The sequence below is a fragment of the Berghia stephanieae genome, chromosome 5 (assembly GCF_034508935.2).
Source record: "Berghia stephanieae isolate SIO BIC M18660-M18661 chromosome 5, UCSD_Bste_1.3, whole genome shotgun sequence".
NCBI classification, from domain to species: Eukaryota; Metazoa; Mollusca; class Gastropoda; order Nudibranchia; family Aeolidiidae; genus Berghia; species Berghia stephanieae.
Genome location: NC_088364.1, coordinates 54,087,330 through 54,102,329, shown reverse-complemented (window position 1 = coordinate 54,102,329; position 15,000 = coordinate 54,087,330). Strand labels below are relative to the sequence as shown.

Here is a 15,000-nt window from a genome sequence, read left to right as displayed (position 1 = left end):
AGAAGAAAGGAGGGGGGAGCGGATTAAGTCGAGGAGCTAGAGAAGGAGAAGGAAAAGGAGAGTGGAAGAAGGAGGAGGAGGATGGGAGTGGAAAAGGAAGTGTACTTCAGATCGTAATATCAACATATTAAATATTTAAATTACCATAAAATAACTAAATATCAATATTATATGCACAATTACAAAGAGTGTAGTAAAGTTTGTCCTACTCAGAACGATTCAGTGCCTAATATACCATTCCCAGCAGATCGCTTGGGAACCAAGCGTAAATTTTATGCAATATAACTCGCCTCTGAGTCAACGTTATTATATTTTCAACATGTCAATACTTCTGGCCAAATACCATTTAAACCTAATTTTGATTGGATTACTCGTAAGCGGGATGGTCGAGGCATTGGCCGAGAGATCCCAGGTTCGAGCTCCGCTTCAGACATTTTTGTTGTTTGTTTTGTTCATTGAGAAAGGTTATTGATCCCACTATTTGCTCACTTGAGCAGATTGGAATATTCTTGTTGACATCAGACAATTGTTTGAACCTCAAACAATCGTCTGATGTCAACAAGAATATTTTTCGATATGTTGAGAGTCCTGTAAATCAATTAAAGTTTTCTGTCAGTCTAAGGCAGTAGATACAGATGGTCTAGTTTGTAGTTACCACACAACTCACTTTGACACAGAAAATCCACAAATATATCAACAAAGTTTTTAAGATCACGATCCGATGATACTTTTGCCATGTTCGATGGGTTGTCCGTAGCCATCAACAAATCGGCCGTCAGGGCAGCAGGCGAAAATCCGACAGCAAAGATCTGTCAATTTGAATATGGTTGAAAGATGTGATATCAATGTGAATACATTGCAAGCTTCTGGAAAGCTGTGCACTGTTGAAAGTAAAGTACAAAAACGAAGACAACAGCTTTAAAATATTACAAAATACTTAACACGGAATTTTTCGGGATCAAACCACTTCTTCAGCCAATAACAGAAATAGTTAAAACAGTAATAGCGATAATACCGTCTTACTTTTGTTGTCATTGACTGAAGAAGGATTTTGAGACGAATCGTTCCTTCTACAGAGCATTTTCTTTTTTGAAGACATCAATGTGGCTGGTTTGGAAAAGACCTTAGGACGACAGACAGCTCCTCTGGACCATAGATTATAACAGACAGTTACCAAAGTACAATTATAATATCTTCTTTTAGAAACAAATATTTTTAAAAATGATGATTTTAAAAAATCAAAGTTAGTTGTCAATCATGGTTGTATGGCTGTTGATGATGACCTGAAGGACGATAGAGAGCACACACACACACAAAGACACACACACACACACACACACACACACACACACACACACACACACGAAAAACAGGAGGAGAATGGATATGAAAAAAGAGGGGAATAATAGAAATTGCTGCTTACCAGGATCCCCTTTTCCCGTGTCCTAGCTGCCTCTTTCATGAGATCTGTTTTATTGGTGACACTACCGTCCACAAAGTATACCACGATTCTCTGAGTATCTGGTCAGAACGAAGATGAAATCAGTATGTGACCAGTCGTCTAAAACGGTATTATGTCGTAATGAAACGAATGCCTAAAAATCGACGTGTCCATGTACATTCGACGACAATTATGGGCGTAGTTTAACATTGTTGTAATAGACAATATTTTGCGTAATTTTTTTTAGAATTCCATGACAACAGTGTGCCTATAATAAATTGGATTATCAAACCTGCAAATGAGTGCACGTCGCTAAAAATGAATTTTAGGCAACACTTATAAAATGTGAATCAAGACAATAGTCTTCATTGAGAAGAGTGAGTTTTGCCTCTAAAGTTTAAACAAAATTGATTTTCAAAATTTTATTCATGTTTCATTTAAAATCAAATTTCTCCATCTAGTTCATTCCGCCTTGGTACCAGATTGACGCGATGGGTAACATATGGTCACCATGGCTACACATTGTTGTTATAGGTTACAGGTTCTGATCCTTTTATTGGGTTGTCGTTAGTTCATTAAGTGGAGTACGATTATGGGACAATTTCTAGATGGAATTAGCCAGGGTATTGATTGACTGTATCAAGATTTAAACCAAAATACAATAGAATTATCCTAATTTACAATAAGCATATACGTGTGGCTATGCACTCTAGTAATATGGCAATCGCCTTTGGGTCGGAAGGTCCAGGGTTCGAGTCCCGCTCTGAGCGTTACATACTCGTAGCTGAGTCTTTGGAAACGACTATTTACTCACATTCTCTTACCATAATCACGTGTAAAACGAGTTCCTGGCCGTTTTAACAATGCTATCTCTGTCGGACAAAAATGTACTATCGCATTATATCTCTTCCTACATGTTGCTGTTGACTAGGGATCCCTTGTCAAGCGCCTTGAGCACGTTTAGTTTAGGATATCGCCCAATATAAACGCTCAAATTGATTTTATTAATTTAAATAATCTTAGATTCACAACTTTTTGACAAGTTCGAGATTATTTAAATCTACAAATACAACATTATGTAAGGTTGTTTTTTTTTCCAAATGAAGAATATAGGCATAAATTATCCTAACTATCGAGTAACCCATTTGGTGTAATGGTAGCATGTCTAACCGGTAATCAGAAATTCTGAGATTCGATCACCAGTCGAGGCAAACTGGTGTTTTGAGGAGGGGGGGGGGTTCTCTTGTGATTTTCTTTCTGCTTTGTCTGATACTGCATTGTTTCATACACACTTTGTTTTCCAAATCTTTACCCAAATGAAAGTTTAAAAAGCTTAATGTGTTTACAAGAGTACGGTAAAATTGCCCGACAAATATATTATAAGATCTTGAATTCAATACCCACCTGAAGTAGACTTGGGTTTTTTGTTTGTTTATTTGTTTGTTTTTTGTGTGCTTTTTAGAGGGGAGGGGGGGGGGTAATGATATTTTCAAAGTACATTTTTACTGCTTTAATTGTCCTTTCACTGCCAGTTAGGCCCAAAGGCTCGATGGGGAAAAGGAGGTTTGAGAGAGGGCCAGTATCTCATCACTAAAGAAATTTTAAAACGTGACATAAAACGAATGTTTTTCCCTTCTTAACTGATCATTTTATCGTGCAAAAATAGGGAACACTTTTTATGAGCTTTCATATACAGCAACATCCACTAAGTGTGCTCATTGCGCTTTACAAGGGATTCCAAACCAAAAGCAACACTAAACATAATGTACAACGAGACATCACGCCACGAAGGCGCTATTTACAATTATATATTTTTTTCCGTCAGAAACACCGCTTTTACGGGTCTGGTACTCATTATAAACTTGAATGCGGTGAGAGAATAATATGAGTAAAGATTTGTTTAAAGTACATCCGAACTCGAAACAGGGATCTGCAAGTGTCAGACTACAAGATCACAAAGCCAAGCTCAAAGTTTTCCTCATAAGCAGACTATCAAAGATAAAACACTCATTGACCCACTTGACTAGGGATTTAATAACAAGAAACAATGCTGTAAGAGTTCTATTAGAAAACAATGACCAAAAAAAAAAAAAAAGAGCAGAGCAGACTATCAAAGATAAAACACTCATGAACCCACTTGACTAGGGATTTAATAACAAGAAACAATGCTGTAAGAGTTCTATTAGAAAACAATGACCAAAAAAAAAGCAGAGCAAATTATCAAAGATAAAACACTCATGAACCCACTTGACTAGGGATTTAATAACAAGAAACAATGCTGTAAGAGTTCTAATAGAAAACAACGACTAAAAAAAACTTTTTTAAAAATCATGTTTCCAGATAGAATGAAAAATGTAGTAAAAGTAAAACCCTATATAAATTTGCTTCGGTTGTCTGATTTTACCGTATGGTACCGGTGGTGTAGCATCCTCGAATAGCTCTGTTGAAGCCTTGAAAGCGGCCCCGGCTTCTGTATTGAGATACTGAGGCTCCATACTTTGGACCGATTCAATTATTTCTGTCCTATTAGTGGTGATATTTGCTATCACAGTTGGTACTTGGCTGAAAATAACAAATTTTGTTATACATTACTTGATGGAGTACGTTTGATTGGTCCGATTTTCTTCTTCGTGTACAGAGCAATAATATTGCCGATATGTCAATTTAACAAGATACAATCGAGTTTTTAACAATTAGTAAAATATTATAGTATAGTGAAGTCTATTACGTAATGTATTTCAAGTGTCAATATTAGTCTACGCCGTGGTGCCAGCAGATTGATTGTTCCAACCGCGGATTAAACGAGGAGCAAAAGAATTGTAGTTGTCACCATTGGATGAAGAAATATCAAAAGTTTGAAATAGACTGATTTAATTTGAGTTTTATGTTTCATTTGGTATTGGTCTTTTGGTATTTCTATGAGGCAATTTAATCATTATTGTTATTTTAGTCCAAGCTGCACTTTATGATCCTAACCTGCACTGCCTCTATTACAATATATGTCTGTGCATATAATAATCATTCACTGAGTTGAGTGGGTAAATTCATGAAAAGTGTCTTAGAAAAGAAAGTAACGACAGGGTCAAATTTGCTATCACTGTCACCCATTGAGTCACTTATCACGACCAATGTAGTTTTATTTTGTTCCAAGCTACTCACTTACTTACTTATCCGAACCAGCGACCACCTGAGCTCTAGTCCTTCGGTCTTGTGCCATGACTTGTAGTTGTTCCAGGTCACTATACAGTGTGTTACTGATGCTTGGATTTGGTGGGAGGAATGTACATCTCAGGTCTTCAAGAGGTTGACATTCAAGCAAGTGGTGTGTTACTGTTTCATTGGGGTGTTGACATAGGGGGTAGGAAGGGGATGTGTCTTGTAATTTTGCTTAAATGGCTGTTGAGCGGTATGTGTTGTGTTCTTAGTTGAATGATGATGCTTTGCTGGTGTCTTCGGAGCCTTTTTAGGCTATCGGTCTTTACAGGAGTGGTCATAAGGGAAAACATACATCTACCCGTGGTGCTCATTGCCCAACGGTTCATCCAGTCTGGCTAGTCTGTCTGCATTGTCATTTCCTGATATATTTGAATGTCCCGATATCCACTGGATGGATAAGTCTGCTCTGTGTGTTGTTCCTCTAGTTGAGATCTTAAACTATTGAAGGTTGAGGAGAGTTTATTTAAATCCAGAGCTTGGAGAACTGATTTGGAGTCTGTGAAGATGACAGTGTGTTGAAGTTTTGAAGGGTTTAGCTGGAGAAGAGAAGAGAGGTGTCGCAGTGAGGCTTCTATTGCAACTGCCTCTGCTTCGTAGTTTGAGCAGGAGCTTCCGCAAGAATTGTGGATTTTATCACAGGTTTTATCTGGGCATTCTACTATAAACCCATATCCAGCATTTTTACTTCCTTAGTGGGCAGATCCATCTGTGTAAACATGTATCCAGTTGTCTGGGTATTCTTGTATTGTTTTCATTGCCAATGTCTTTATATCTGATTTGTTTTTATCTCTTGTTGTTTCTTCTATGAGGTTAGTCTTTATTTTTGGAAGTTTCAGTTCAGCGTATGGACGGTTTTGACTGATTAAAATAGATTTTTCTCTGTTTTCTGGGAGTCTGTGTCTTTCGTTCAAGTTGTTAGCAATGTGTAGCAGGGACGTTTGTTTTAATCTTGTTCTTGATTTCCATTTCTCCGCCAGAATTCTGTTTGGGTGGTTTTCATCTTTTCGTTTGTATCTTCACACCGTTTCAAGCACTGTTGATTCTCTGCGCAGTCCAAGTGGTTCGACATCCGTGTTTATTTCACATGCTGCTGTGGGTGTCGATCTCAGGGCACCGGAAAATCTACCATCTTGGCTATAGACGCCAGACTTTTTATTGTTATCCTCTTATTTCTATCTACGTTAATACAACCATAGGGGTCCCAATAGCACATTTAGTAGAGCACTCGCTTCACGCGCAAAGGGACCGAGATCGATCCCAGGTAATGCCGAGAATGTTTTCTGATCCTCCGCATCCCTTCCCTTGTCCACCAAGCAGCGATTGGGTAGCTGGGTCTGTTAGATCTAGAGGAAAATACTTTGCGATAGACTAGCGTCCTTTCCAAAGGGTAGCAAGCAAGACATTGCTATGGTCCTTTTCACGCTGTAGAAACCGGGATAAACTCAGGTTCCATGGAACAATGGCTCTGAAGGACTACTAATACAGCCAAATCTACAAATTACCCACCTGTAAAGAATTACTCCTTTCCTGATGAGCCGGGTGGTCAGTTTTTGAGTGACACCGGTCACAAACTCGATGACACCTGGGGCATAGACTGTCCGAGTAAAATCAGCAGATATTCTTCGGGTGGAATCTGAGCCGTCCAGAAGGTACACTACTTCGGCATATCCTTTGCACTCTAATAAAAGTATGCAGGAGGGTGGGGGGATAAAATACAGAATACTACAGAATATAAGATGTGAAACATTCGTAGCTTGTTTAATAATAACGAAAAGTATAGGGGATGGAGAAATGCCCAATAAAATCAGAGAATAAAAATTTCGCGTGTCAGAGCCAAACTTGTGATCCAACTGAAACTGCACCCTCTACGTGGCTAATATATATATATATATATATATATATATATATATATATATATATATATATATATATATGTATATATATATATATATATGTGTGTATGTATATCTATATATATATATATATATATATATATATATATATATATATATATATATATATATATATATATACACACACATCGTGCGGACTCTTTTCTCAACTACTTAGGGATCAAACCGAGGCATGGCACACTGGCCCCGAGAACTTTCAATTAGCGAGCAAATTAATGCTATACGCTCTTGTCTGTATGGAACAAGTCAAACTACGTAAACAAAGAGCATACACATGGAGTAGGTACAATGTTGGCCAATATGTTACAGATTTTTTTTGAAAATATAAATATAATATAAATAGTTATATAACAAGGAAAAGATCAAATTGATCCATGGATGTTTTAAGTACATAACCTCGTCTATACAAACCAAGGGTCAAGTTGGTACATAAATGATTTTACACTATATTCATCTCTTACGTTCTTCAAGGCAGGGATTACTCTATCAACTACATTGATGAAAGCGTTTATTGATTCAGAATTTTTTGTATTAAAATCAAATAGGCACCTACATTCAATATCCTGACTGTACGTTGGGTGAATTAGTAAAAAAAAATGAAATAGCAAAATAACTCGGAAATTTTACGAGAAAACAATTCATATCTGCAGTTAATATCTATAGCCTGGCCGGCTAACCTTTTGTATGATGTCTTTGTTGTTTTATATTTGGTCATTATACCGGCAGTTCCACCTATGCCTTGTTCACGACTCATAAAAGGGACATTACTGATGTTTTAAATTTCAGATGATCTGTCTTTCCCGATTATTTTTACTGCATTTAACCGCATGATATTTTCTTTTCTCAAACCAATCATTTAGACATCAAATCGCTCATGGAAAAAAAAAAAAAAAAAAGAGGAAAAAAAAAATAGGACACGAAGATCGCCGAACTAAATGACGGGACTATTAATTCTGAAATATCCAAATGCTTTTTCTTCTTAAATCAGAAATGTAAATAAGCAATGAATGATCAAATATATTAAAGTGCCTATTTCTATTTTCTGGTGTCTTTATCTTAAATGTGTGTATGCGCATGCGTGAAAAGATTAAAACAGTCCCAACTATTTTTTTTTTTAATAGTGTTTATTAAAAACGTATGCAATGGTGTAATCTAAAAAATTTGAAAACTTTGAGATCCTGAACACTCTCCCATACAAATGATGATTGTTATGTACTCCTATAGATTTTTTTCTCTCTTAGAGCATATTCCTTTCGCGGTCGCGACGTAAATTCGCCTGTGATAAATGAGTAATATGATTCCTACTCATATTTTCAAAGTGTCTTTAAGTAAATTACTTTGTCTATGTGCGTGCGTGCAGAGATGAAGAGATCAAAATAGCAACAAATTTCTTTTTTTAATAGTGTAAAATGTTGGTAATATTGTTATCTAAAAATTTGGAAACGTTGATATCCTTAACACTCACCCATACAAATAATGTTTGTTATGGACTCCCATATATCTTTTCTTGGAGCAAGTTCTTTTGGGGTCGCAACGTGAAATCGCCTGTTATGAGTAATGATAGATAGCATCGATATGGTGTTAAGATGCAGGGTGTCCATAAAGTCTTTCCCTGATTTCAAAGACTTATTATTCTAAAACCGTTATAGATATTTGCATTTGATTTTCACCATCTTCTGAGAAACAAAGCAAACATTTATGTCCATTAGTCATTAATCCACATTACATTACCAAATTTTGCAAAATCAACTGGATCCTAGAAGACATTATTTTTTGCTCCTTCAATTTCGTTATGGCAATAGTGTGACACACGTTTTTTGTGTGTAATGTGATTGCATGAAACAACATCGTCAAAGGTAGCTCAACAATCTTTCATAGCCCAGTTTGGCAGACAATTACAGGAAAACATTTAAAAAAAAAGAATGATCAAATTGTTGAGACACATAGTGAGAGATTGATCACATTCCCGTCTACCAAGAAAATTTTGCCGCATTGTTGGTATTACGAAATACAAGGAGAGAATAATGAGGTCTTTAAATTCCTGTTGATTTAGGTAAATTTGGTGATGTAATATGGGTTAATGGCTATTGGGCATAAATGTATGGCTTTTTCTAGTGAAAAATCTATCACGGTTTTAGAATAAAAAGTCTTTGGGAAAGGCGTTATTGACATCCTGCATAGTGTAAATCATAATGACAGGGAAAGGATTGTTGTCTTTGTAAAATAAAAAAAAAGCAACGAGGGGGTAATGGAATGGAATTGAATAATTACGTACAACTTTAAATTTAAAAAATCATATTGATGATGGTGATGATGATGATGATGATGATGATGATGATGATGATGATGATGATGATGAATATTTACATGGCTAACACACCTATAGGATCTGCCGGAAAGCACCAGACTTTCCTGTAAAGGTCCCCTCATACTGACAGAAATTATCGTTATGTTGTTGTTGGCTGCCTCTACTACTTGCTCTTTTGTGCTGCTTGTGCTAAATGAGGTCCCGTCCAGAAACACAATCATGTACCTAATCAGAAAAAAAGAGATTTGCTTGGTCGGACACTTTTGTTGGCCTGGTTTCTCTCTGGCCATGAGAGTTTATTCTTAGTAGATAACACAAAAATCAACAATTTTCATTTATGTTTAATGTAAAACATTTGTCCTTTGATTAATTGAATGTAATTAACATTTACATTAATTACATAACATATTTCTTTGTTCGAATGTGTTTTGCGCAACACACACACATATATATATATATATATATATATATATATATATATATATATATATATATATATATATAAGGCACATCTGTAATATTATTTCGGTCAGAAGTCAGTTGCAAGGCTTCGTGAGAGGTTGTAAAAGTTAATGCAGTCAGCCAAACAAAGGGATTAACCATTCTTGGTTTATATAGCTGAACTTTATAGCCAATTTCTGTGGCTAAAAGTAAGGTATCCGAAACCGGTCTTACTTCTGTTGCATTGACGTCACAACACTGTTTCTCGTTATGTTTTGAGACTTAGTTCCAATATAATTCAATTTGATGGATAAAAAGCAGTTGGAACTGGCGAGCATGTCATTTAACTGCATCACTTTTATCCCGATAGTCCAGTGGTGAAGCACTCGATTCACAAGCAATCAGACCAGTATCGAATACGGGTCTTTAAGAAGTGTGGCGGAATTTAGTCACAATGCACTGTATTAGCGTCGTTTCCAAAAAGTAGGAAGCGATTGCCATTGTCCATTTAACCCTACATAAACTTGCTTAAACTCCGCCTCTTTGGGTCCCATGGCTCTAAAGAACGATTATACATTAATTAACTTACTTCTGCACGTCGGGTCGAGCCCTTCTACCAAATTCATCGATAGCCACTCTGATTCCAAGGTCTGTCCTCTGTGTAGCATATTCTCTCGTGTAAGTATCGACTTCTTCAATGATTCGTTTGTAATCAGACGTAAACCTCACAAGGGCAACTGCTGTCTGACTGCAACAGAATTATTTAAAGAGATTACGTTTGAATTTTGCAAAACATCCACTGAAAACCAGTAAGAGGAGTATCCACTATGGAGAGGTAAAATAAAATTGAAGAACTACTAAAGAACGCCACAGAACTGTGGACACCTTTATAAATGAGCATTTTGACCATATGAAATCTCGTTTAGAAGCATATGCAAAACTGCACTGATGAGACGTTAAGCAAGACGTTGATCTATGTACCTGTATGGCAGGGTCGAGTCCACCTAGGATATCTCTGACGATAGAGCTGTAGTCGGCTGCAAACGTGAAGGAATTCGTTGCTTTGTTGAAGATGCGGATTGACTCTGAATCGTCCAGAACAAGAACTACGTCAGCAGGGTGACATTTACCTGTGAAAAAAAGGCTCAACGCAATGAGAAAAACAAATCAATTTACTAAGTAAATAATATCACTTCGTAGAATTTCATGAAGAAAAAAAATCAAAATGGGCAAAGCTGTCTAGCAACCTCTAAAAACAATCCTCTGGCAACCACTTACCACAGCAAAAGACCACCGACGTGTATGGTCCATAATGAGCTTGTTATTAATCAAAAGCTGAAGGTTTAAGACCAAGAGCTGGTAGTAACCATACATAAGATTCTTTTTTTTTTAAAGTTGGGTGCGAGATAGCCGTAACATTGCTCTAAAACCTGGGGACCCAAAATCTAGTCCCGACATCGGCATCTGGTTTAATTTTCTTTGATCAAGAGATCTGACCCCTACCGCCCACTTTGGATTGCTTCACTGTGGCTGACGCCTGTGTTAATTTAGTTCCCTCAAAAGACAAGCCCGAGAAACAAATATCTTCATAGGATGAATAAATTGAATTTTATTTTATCTCTTTTTTCTTTTTATATTTGTGATTTTATTTTTGGTTGAAACTTTTTCTTGGGCATTCTTTCCTAACACTTTATGGAGAAAAAAGATGCACAATCGATTTTAATACTTTGTGGGTTTGCTTTATTTGTTGTGGGGTTTTGTTTTTCTTTTATGTTTTTTTTTTATTTTGGTGTGTGCGTGTTTTTTAAAAAAAATTGTTTTATTTTTATTCATCTATTTTCATTTTTTAAAATTTTTGTTCGTTTGTTTGTTTGCTTTTGTTGTTTTGATATTTGGGGGGGGGGGGGGGGGTTGTTTGCTTGTTTGTTTGTTTTGTTTTGTTTTTTTTTTGTTGTTGTTGTTTTAAATACTTTTTTGTTGGTTACATTTTGCTTGTTTTTCTTTTTTTTTTTTTTTTTTTTTTTTGTTTCTATTTGGGCTCCTTTTGATATATATAAAAAAATCATATCCAGATATATCTATATTGGGTTTTTTTTCTTTTGCTTATATTGGTCGTTAGTTTGTATCTATTTGGGATTTTTTTCGGAAGGTGGGGGTGGGGGGGTATTTTTCGATACAATGGGTTTTTATCATCACAAAATTTTACATGGTATTTACAATCGACAATTGATAATTTCCATATCGAATGAATTTGTTTAAGGGGCCTCGCGGGTGCAAATTGAGTCAGTTTGAGTGAAAATTGTCAATTTTTGGAAGTGACTGTTTTTGATCAATTTATTCATTCCTTATTTCATTTCAACCCATATATTTTGCTGAATGAATAGTTTAAAACAGTCAAAAATGCAATTCAAAACTCCTACCCAACGTTAGCGCGCTCAAAATCTGATAAATATTCAATTCTAGAATACGGAAATTGTATCTGGAGCCCATTATATAAAAGACAATCTATTAGTATTGAAAGCGCACAGAGAAGAGCTACCAAAAAGATTCATGTAATACAGTATTTATCTTATAAGGAAAGGTTAGAATTTCTTGACTTACCAAGTTTGAAATATAGAAAAATTCGTGGGGATTTATTTCACGTTTATAGATTGGTACATGGTCTGGATAGGATAGACTTTTCTGATTTTTTTTCATATTCTAATATTACTGTTACGAGAGGGGATAAGTTTAAGATTTTTGTCTCTAGATGCAAAACAAACATAAGACAAAACTGGTTCGGTATAGGCTTCCTAAGTCGTGACGTAATCCTGCGCAGCAACGCATGGCAACAAACCGGCTGGCTCTAAACAGTCGAGAAAAATGGCTGACACGAACTCTATTTCCATCACCGCCCTTATGAAATACTTCTCCAATGAGCATAAAAGTGTCTCGCGAGGTGAAAATCATCATCAGTCAGGTCATGTTTTGACTTTCACTTACTCAGATGGCTTGATGTTCGGCAAAGTTCAAGCCAGCATGAAGAATAAAGAGTATTCTGTGAAGGTAAGTCATTTCGTCTTCTCATTCTCACTCTCAAAATCTCACATCTCCGTAAAACTACTGTTGGACAATAATCAGTTTACTTTGAGTTTAGGCAGATTTAGTATATCCAATGGAAAGATTCAACTGTTTACGTTCGATTTTAGTTAGGGAGAGAGAGAGGGAGTCATTGAATTATTGTGTTTTTATCTTATGGACCACGGACTTTGAGTCTTTGAGGTCTTAGTCTTGCTTCGCTAATTTTCGTTGCCATTGACTATAGTCTACTACATACTATTTAGTATCGTGTTGTAACCTTTATTATAATACTCATATGAGCATCACAATCACCAATCACGCTAGACATTTTATCATACTTCATGTGGGGCAGCGTGGATCAGCGGTACGGTTTTTGCTTCGTACCCGAAAGGTACCGAGTTCGTTCACCCGCCGCTGCGCTGTGTGGCCTTGAGCAAGTCACCTCGCCCTAGCTCAATTTGCGGCGCTGCACCGCGGTTATTCCAGTCTTCCCTGGGAATAGACCCTAGAGATAAATTTCCTCTATGGGATGAATAAAGGATTTATTTAGACCAGTGTTAGTCACGGTAAACTAAACTTCCTATTGGGTTAAGGTGTAATGTAAATGTTGCTGCTTGAAACTCGAAGAAATCAATAACATTGTGAAATTGAATGTGAACTTCAATTTAATATACGAAAACAGATAAAATGGACGTTTCGGGTTTCCCCCTTATCAACAAAGCAAGATGAATGAAAGAATCACTTAATTTGTTTTTTTAATTGAGTTTTTATACAGCGTAATATCCACTAAATGTGCTCAAAGTGCTTTACAAGGGGTCCCTGGCCAACAGCAACATTTAACATGTAAGACGGGACATGATGCCTGTTGGGCGATATTACAATTTTTTCGGACAGAGACGACGCTGTTAACGGCCAGGTACTCATTTGACACCTGAGTACGGTGAGAGATTGTGAGTAAAGAGCCTTCTCCAAGGACTCAACTATGTGCCGAGCGAGGCCCAAACCCAGGACCTTCTGATCTGAAAGCGAGTGTCATACCACAAGACCACAACAGACGTTTTATTAGTTTGTTTGTTTTTTGCCTATTGAGCATGGTCGCAGCTCTAAATTTGAATCTTTTATTCTTTTACTTCCACAGATCTATCTTGATGATGCCTTGGGTTGATTCAGTCCAAAACTAATTTGTGTGGTTTTATTTAACAATGTTAATGACATTGAACATACATTGATACAACAATGCCATAATTTGTCATGTTTATCATGTAAAATCATGTATGGACCTACAAAACCATTATTTTGAATGGTGATTTGATGATGATGAACAAAATATGTGTGTTGTACAAAATAAATGGCAAAGCTAACAAAATGCAGTCTCCTTAATAAGAGGAGACTGGGGATTGACAAGTGCTGCAACAAATTGAAAAATAATATCAGATGTTTCTCTTAACATGGTTGGAATATATGAGAGGATGTTAACATTTTTCAGTCTTTCATTAGCGCTCTCAACATGAATTCTACATGAAGCAATTTCTTTTGTTAATAAAATCTCATTTTCAGTAAATTTATTATGTAAAAAGGGAGGGATATTTACAGTTACTCCTTGAGGTAAAATATCTTGAATCAGGATGGGGTTTTACCTTTATTACCTTTATCTGCTAAAATTAAATCTCCAGGGCTTAAAATTAAAAGTTTTAGTAATCCACAATTTTGTACAATGACCTTATCCGAGACAGACCCTGGATACAGTTTAGAAATAAAATTTATCACACCATTTGGACTCAGACCAACAAGAGCTTTAACAGAATTCATGGACCTATAAGAAGAATAAGTTAACCGTTGTTTATCCATTTCTTTAGAATAGCAATTTGGTCATCTGTACAATCAATGATCATTCTGCAATTTGGAAATCTTAAAAATGATGATGGAGCTGATAGTTTATTTTTATGTCTAGAAGGGCATGTAACCTTCATAACATTTTCAAAGAGAAGCTTATGGCTTATGTAAAACATGAATAAAAGTTTGTATAATATTTGTTATAGTACTTTCATTAACGCTAAACAATTGTGAAATATGAAGGTTAGCGTAGTTCTGTCTAAGTTTCATAAGTGTAATAATGAAAATTTGGTCTTTTAATGCAACTGTCTCTTCCTGGACTTCCCATCCACTATAATAAATAATGTTACCTCTAAAGCACTCAACATATTGAACAATAATATTAAATATTTTAAAACAATGTACACCTGTCTCCATTCGAAGAACTTTTTCTGTAAGGCTTGAAACAGTGTAAGTGCGTTGAATCTAACTTAGTTGGGTTTTTTAAAGCTAGCTATTTCCTTATTTTTGTCTGTAATTTCTTGTTCTTGAATTAAATTTGTTGTTCTATTTAAAATATCCTCACTTGTTCTACAATCTGTTTTTTTTAAAAGATGGAATCCTGTGATGATGGTGACGAGAGTTGAGATGATGATGAGGGAGAAGATAATGAGGATGATGATGAGGAGGAAAATAATGATGATGAGGAATCTGGTTTTTTTTAAAGGTGGGACTTTGTGATGATGATGAAGAGAGTTGAGCTGATGATGATATGATGATGATGATGATGATGGTGATGATGATGATGA

At 36.0% G+C, this 15,000-nt stretch overlaps 2 protein-coding genes and 1 long non-coding RNA gene across 4 annotated transcripts in view; 1 reads left to right on the top strand and 2 right to left on the bottom strand.

Moving 5' to 3' along the window:
* LOC144974161 (collagen alpha-5(VI) chain-like) overlaps window positions 1-10,064 on the bottom strand; it is a 10,501-nt gene extending 437 nt beyond the window's left edge. Inside the window, exons 1-7 of one of the 2 annotated variants that reach the window (XM_078917078.1) lie at window positions 9,909-10,064; window positions 8,951-9,103; window positions 8,036-8,115; window positions 6,164-6,335; window positions 3,846-4,003; window positions 1,424-1,521; window positions 668-809 (exon numbers count right to left, since the gene is read on the bottom strand). In XM_078917078.1, the coding sequence (XP_078773204.1) occupies window positions 668-809; window positions 1,424-1,521; window positions 3,846-4,003; window positions 6,164-6,335; window positions 8,036-8,115; window positions 8,951-9,099 (799 nt within the window). In that variant the 5' untranslated portion in view covers window positions 9,100-9,103; window positions 9,909-10,064. Of the gene's footprint in view, window positions 1-667; window positions 810-1,423; window positions 1,522-3,845; window positions 4,004-6,163; window positions 6,336-8,035; window positions 8,116-8,950; window positions 9,104-9,553; window positions 9,684-9,908 lie in introns of those variants that run through there. The other variant, XM_078917077.1, reaches the window with a different exon arrangement.
* LOC144973970 (uncharacterized) overlaps window positions 9,905-15,000 on the bottom strand; it is a 9,379-nt gene continuing 4,283 nt past the window's right edge. The window contains exons 3-4 of the mRNA XM_078916860.1: window positions 10,301-10,449; window positions 9,905-10,063 (exon numbers count right to left, since the gene is read on the bottom strand). Of these exons, the coding sequence (XP_078772986.1) occupies window positions 9,905-10,063; window positions 10,301-10,449 (308 nt within the window). The remainder of the gene's footprint in view (window positions 10,064-10,300; window positions 10,450-15,000) is intronic.
* Window positions 12,114-14,770, top strand: LOC144973214 (uncharacterized). Its single transcript, XR_013645513.1, has 2 exons — window positions 12,114-12,364; window positions 13,518-14,770. It is a non-coding gene; the product is annotated as an uncharacterized LOC144973214 (long non-coding RNA).